Source organism: Scardinius erythrophthalmus, assembly GCF_964197995.2.
Source record: "Scardinius erythrophthalmus genome assembly, chromosome: 2".
NCBI lineage: Eukaryota > Metazoa > Chordata > Actinopteri > Cypriniformes > Leuciscidae > Scardinius > Scardinius erythrophthalmus.
The window spans coordinates 62714456-62720925 of NC_138222.1; the positions used below are offsets into that span (position 1 = coordinate 62714456).

The 6470-nt window shown below is 38.0% G+C and overlaps 1 protein-coding gene across 1 annotated transcript in view; it reads left to right on the forward strand.

Moving 5' to 3' along the window:
- The window catches only part of ndrg2 (NDRG family member 2), a 48504-nt gene extending 44174 nt beyond the window's left edge, over nucleotides 1–4330 (forward strand). Inside the window, exons 10-16 of the mRNA XM_081358730.1 lie at nucleotides 180–283; nucleotides 1216–1254; nucleotides 1338–1389; nucleotides 1496–1543; nucleotides 1696–1731; nucleotides 1829–1880; nucleotides 3434–4330. Of these exons, the coding sequence (XP_081214856.1) occupies nucleotides 180–283; nucleotides 1216–1254; nucleotides 1338–1389; nucleotides 1496–1543; nucleotides 1696–1731; nucleotides 1829–1880; nucleotides 3434–3597 (495 nt within the window). The 3' untranslated portion in view covers nucleotides 3598–4330. The remainder of the gene's footprint in view (nucleotides 1–179; nucleotides 284–1215; nucleotides 1255–1337; nucleotides 1390–1495; nucleotides 1544–1695; nucleotides 1732–1828; nucleotides 1881–3433) is intronic.
- Nucleotides 4331–6470: the final 2140 nt, after the last annotated feature.

The following is a 6470-nucleotide window of genomic DNA, read 5'->3' on the forward strand; positions in this document are numbered from 1 at the left end:
AAGTTTCTCGGGGAAGGCAAACATTTGCGAGAGAACACAAAGCATTAACATATCATTTATCCTTCCTCCCATCTATTTATTTTTATTTTTATCATGTCCCTTTAGCGGCTCCGTAAGAATGAGATGGTTACGTCATCCATTATAAAGGTGTGTAATGGTGTGTGTGTGTGTGTTTTCAGGAAGAGCTGTCGGCAAACACAGACCTGATTCAAACTCACAGAGAGAGAGTCGCTAAAGCGCCGAACGCCATCAACATGGAGCTCTTCTGGAAGAGCTACCTGGGGTAAGATGAGCCGCTTCACTGCGCACAACATGGACATCAGTCCACAACTACAGCTTTATTAGCCGTTATTATATATAATCAACCAAAGTCAGCTGCACATCTGCATTAGAGGAAGAGAGCAGATGTTCCAGACGTTTACTATCGGCATTGTTGATTTATGTTGCTTTAAATAAAAAATGCAATGACATATACAGTGGACAGTTATGTAGAATTATGAATAAGGGTCCAATAATGTCAAATGTGGTGGTTTGTGTGTATGAACACAGCCTGAATATATATATATATATATATATATATATATATACAGGATTTGAAATTAACTCACTGACCAATTTGGCTACTAAATCTTTAAGTTACTGGACATTCAGATCTTCTGCTAGCCGAAGAAAAAAGAAACCAGATTAACTACATCACAGCTTAGCCTATATATATAATTTGGATTGCATACATTCATTTCTTATTCAAACAAAATCCTGTTTTTGAACACCAAAAACATGTTGGATGTTGGAGAATAACAATGTCCTTTCTGTTCATCAAATGTTTTTTAATCTTCGCTAATGCTTCAATGCAAATGAACAAGCGCACCGTTATTTGTTGTGTAGTGAAGTGTGTGTTCAAGTAAGCCAGATATGAGCAGATTCTGCGCAAGTGAGTAAACATAACAAGTAAACCGGCAAATTGTCTAGTGATTCGACAGCGATACCCGCCACTGTTGATTTTTACCTGCATTTGGCCTGTTGGCGGGTGTTCATTTCAAACCCTGTATATATCAGTGCTGTGTGTACTTGCATGTTTAATTTTGCATTAAAATGTTACTTTTGTGACGCAAAACAATGTGCATTAGCTTTCACACATGAAATGCAGCATGCATGTATTCAGTTATCCAACGCAACGAAGGACTTTATATTCATGCTTTTCTCTTTGTCTCACAGTCGCAGAGATCTGAGCATCGAAAGGAACAACACTTTCAAGTAAGAATGATTCAGGCAAACCCAGAATGCATCTGTCTCTTACGTTTGCTCCTCTTTTGACGTGTGTGTGTGTGTGTGTTCAGATGTCCTGTGATGCTGGTGGTCGGTGATCAGGCTCCGTATGAAGAAGCTGCTGTGAGTCTTCAGTCAAATAAACACGTTCATCCACAGATTCCCATGATTCCTCTCACTGTGTGTGTGTGTGTGTGTGTGTGTGTGTGTGTGTGTTTCTGTCCACTAGGTGGAGTGCAACAGCAAACTAGACCCAACCACCACCTCATTCCTCAAGGTTTGGACTCTGCACCAAGCTTATGCATGATTCGATCAATTATAAAACAAATAGGAAGGCAAAACATGTATTTCTGTGGTTTATGAGAAGTTCAGTCCAACAAGTGATTGTTGTCAGAAAATCAAGAGGATTTGTGCTTGTGTTTCCTCCAGATGGCTGACGCCGGCGGGATGCCTCAACTGACTCAGGTACGCCATGTCAATTTAAAATGGATTATTTATCAATGCAGTTAATTTATACTGATGAAAAGTGTGCGGTGTGTAAATGAAATGTGTGTCTTTACAGCCCAGCAAACTGACAGAAGCCTTCAAGTACTTCATCCAAGGCATGGGATACAGTAAGTGATTTAATTAATGGGAAATATCACACAAAATTATGAAATTGAGTATTTACACTACCTCTTTTGAAAAAAATTAATACTTTTATTGAACAAGAACACATTGAATTGATAAAAAAGTAACATTAAATTAATTTATAATGTCACAAAATATTTCTATGTCAAATAAATGCTGTTCTTTTGAACTTTCTGTTCATCAGAGAATCCTAAAAAATAAAATGTATGACAGTTTACACAAAAATATGAAGCAGCACAACTGTTTTCAACATAATAATCATAAATAATAATAATACTAATAAATGTTTCTTGATCATCAAATCATCATATTATCCTGATTTCTGAAGGATCATGTGACACTGAAGACTGGAGTAATGATGCTGTAAATTCAGCTTTAATCACAGGAATAAATTACACTTTACTGTATATTCACATAGAAAACAGCGGTTTTGAATTGTAATAATATTTCATGATTTTTACTGTATTTTGATTAAATAAATGCAGCCTTCTTTCAAAAATATTACGAAAATCTTACCGATTCAAACCTTTTGAATGCCAATCTAATACTATACACAGCAATGCTTTATCTTCTCACCAGTAAACAAGTTTAACCCAGATAACTGGAGCAAATGGAAACATTATTAGTAAATAATCGTTGACAGAAGCGGCACGCCGTATTTTATGCTGTTGTGTTTAAACAGCGAGGTCTGGACCGTAATGTCCGGGTTTCCGAGATCGAAGGATCCTTGTATTGTGTTTTCTGCATTAAAAATAGCAAACCAGCAACTAGTTTTAATTCCAGTGACACTATTTAGTACATATTTAGTCATTTTTCTGTGTTTGTTCTCTGATGTTTGCGGCTTCTCTTCTTTTTTTTCTCTTTTTTTCCATAAATGCAAAAGTAGTCATGTTTATAATACACAATGTGTGTGTGTAATATACAAATCAAAATGGTCAAAATATACACAGCACAACACAGAGAAAGAAATTAGTTAATTTGACAGAAAAAAAAGAGAAAAAGGAAATTAATTTATACATGAATTAAGGCATTTCAAATTAAAGACATTCTACTTGCTTTCTTATTTCCTGAAGATGAAATACGGTGGAGATACTTTTTAAATTCTTTAAAAGAAATAATAAATAAATATATATATATATTGTCAAGCATTCTCATTAGCAGAGTTTGATCACTCTCAGGAAAAAAGGCACAAAAGCTGTCACTGGGGCGGTAACTTTTAAAGAAAGGTACACTTTTGTTTCTTTTAGGTGCTAATATGTACATTTAAGGTATCGATATGCACTCTTTAGGTACAGAAGTGTGCCTTTTGAAAAGGTGCCGCCCCAGTGACAGCTTTTGTGTCCTATAGTGTCCTAAAATAATGTCTACATCTTGCAGGATATTATCATTAATTATGCCAATACTCTTCCAAAGTTGTGTGACAGGCCCAAAATAAATGAAAGAAAGACCAAATTAATATATTGTATCAATATAACTTTCATTCGTCTTCCTAAGATGTCTGACATGTGTCAATCATGTGCTTGTGTTCCTCCTCCAGTGGCGTCGTCCTGCATGACGCGTCTCTCTCGCTCGCGCACCACCTCTCTCTCCTCCTCCTACTCCATGGAGGGCTCTCGTTCCCGATCCCGCACGCTGTCCCAGGGCTCCCAGGGAGGACAGCTCCCGCCCAGCCCGTCCCAGACCATGGAGGTGTCGTGCTGAGGAGCGCCAGAGACGGGAGATGAAGCGCTTGAGTCCTGCGGGCCGTGAAGCGAGCGAGCGAGTGACGGATGACGACTCTCTCGCTCCCTTCGCCGACCCGCCAGGCACGGGCCTTTAGTGAGCCCAAATGTAGTGTTAACCAATAGTGATACTTCTAATACGGATATTGATTATGACATTAATATTAATAATGACAAGCGTCACTTAAAAAAAAATTAAAATAACGATGTTTCTCTTAAATACATGTTGAATTTCTAAACAAAAGAATAGAGAAAAAAGTATATAAGCTCATGATGTGTGTCTATCGACTTTTATGTGATTTTTTTGGTGTGCTTTTTTCTTTCGTTTTTGTATTTTGTATTATTTTTTTTTTTCTCTTATACAATCCTGCTGCTGTGGGAGAGGAACATTGTTTTCGGAGACGTTGGCGACAGTTTTAGGCCGAACGAAGACTCGTCTCTGTAGTCGACAGCCAGCTCATGTCTTCCATTTGATCCTTTGCGAAAAAAAAGAAGCTATATACGTAAAAAGCGAGAAAGAAAAATACTGTAATTATGTTTGACTTTGATTTGTTTGGTTGCGGGGGTCGGGGCCTTCCGGGCCTTTGCCTGTTCTGAATTGCATGCCAGAATTGTTTTGACCACGTCAGTCTACGTTTTTCTTTTTTTTTTGTATTTTACGCTCCTTTTATTTTCGGTGAGAGTGCGTGTGTGCGGTCAGTAGGAAATAAAAACGTGACAGTCACAGGAGTCGTCGTTTTGAAGTCAATGTGAAATGACGTTCATATTTTACTTCTGTAATCCAATGTATTTTCACCGAAACAGGAAATTCAGTGAGAATAAATGCAGGACGGGATTATCTGTGAGGAATTGATTAGATGGAATTGAGGACGGCGATCGAAAAGGAAAGTTGTTTCAAGGGTAAAGCGAGTTTGATGCAAGGCTACGAAGACGTGCACCGATGAATGGTTCACAGTAAGAGCAGAAACACGAATTAAGAAAGTTAATAAAGTCTAATTCATGTGGACGTTCAGTGGATTGTTAGAAGTGCTTCCATCAATGAGTGTGTTTACATGTACAACAAAACAAAATCCGAATCCTTGTAAAAACACACCCTGCGAATCAATGAATCAAAGAAAACTCTGTTTACACATTATATTTTGACGTTATCCATTTTTTCCCGTCACAATCACAAATGATCATGTCGGCCTGCAGGGAAAAAATTCTGAGCAACTTGTTTTGAAATCTATTCTAGTTTCATAAACGAAAAACTAGTGACTTGTGTGTGTCATGAATGAGCCGACATAAGGCATTTCATCCCGATGTCATGAGAAAGAGTAACTTTTTGCAAATTGGTGGAGAATTAGTACGATGTGATTCGTATAAAAATGTGTGATTTTTTAAGAAAAGAATGCAAATTCACCACCAATTCACCAAAGTGTAAAATAGTTACGAATTGCCACAAGAGTGTGTTGGCCATTTACATAATCGGGTGCTTTGGCTTTTAGAGGCTTTCCCCAATAAAAGCCCGCTGTTTAAGGCATTATTAAGTATAACTGGTGTAAGGTCATGCATGCGAACACACTCATTCAGTCAAGTTATGACGAATCACAGACAACTCTGATGTAGTTTGAGAAAAAACCCGCAGGATGAATACACACTCCAATCGTTCTGACCTCATCCAGTGCAACAGTGAATTATAGGAATATCGGTCTTTATTCAAGCAGATACTGACCTGTAAGTGGGAATTACAGTGTGTCTTCTTCGTTGACTTTTCAACCCGATTACATTAGAAAACGAAACTATTCTACAAGGTGGCGATTTCGTATGAATTCGTAAGATGTGATTCGTACAGATACGTGCGATTTTTAGACAAACTTAAGCATGAAGGTCCATGCCTAAGCATCCGTGAGGAGTAAAGAGATCAGACAAAAACTTATGAATGGGATCGAGACATGTTCCTGGATCCTAGAACAACATTCTTGTCCAACAATTTAGTCTTAGCCCTATCCCTACGCCTAAACCTAGCCCTACCCATGACCTAGCCCTAAAGGATGGTGAATAACTGATTGTAAGCCTAAGCTTGACATTAACTGTAAACTTGTCCCTCAAATCTGATTGGTTGATTAGAATGTTGTTCCAGGATCAATAAAAATGTTGATCCAGGAATATGTTGTACTTGTATAGGTCCATACGACTCAGCCACCAATAGTCAAAATGTAAAATAGTTACCATGAGTTGCATTTTTGAGTATCATCAGTACTATCGTTATACCATGGTATTTTTTCGAACTACAGTGGAGTACATTATCATAGTACAGTATTTGACTACGGTTCTGTGGTATATATAAAAAATACCATGGTACTGCCACAATACTGTAACCAGGTTAGTCAGAGTTTCGATGGAAACGTTGAGGGTCAGCTCATGGTGATGCACGTTTGTTTTGTTTTTTTGAATGGCCGTCCCTGGATTTAACGTAACTTGAGAGCACTAGCTCTGGTTTAAAGTCTACTCATCTAATGCTGAATCATAGTGACTCGTATACAAAGTAAAACAATGCATGTGGACATGAGTGTCAGTGACATGATATATATGGTTCGGACATGTCTGAGCGTGTATGAGGTGCTCAAACTCTCTAAAGCACAATAAGGGAATACGTGTGCGATTGTTTAGAAGAATAGTGACGATTCAAAGCGCTCGTGTTACTTTTACTTTTCTGACTAACCAGCCCCTTCACTGCCAACAGGGTTTAGCCATGTTAGTAACCCATTACTTCCAAGAGCTCTTTCAGTCGTCAAGCCACTGAGATTAGAAAGTTAGTAAAGCTGCAATGTATAAATTGTAAAACAATTGTGCGACAGTGAAGCGACATAT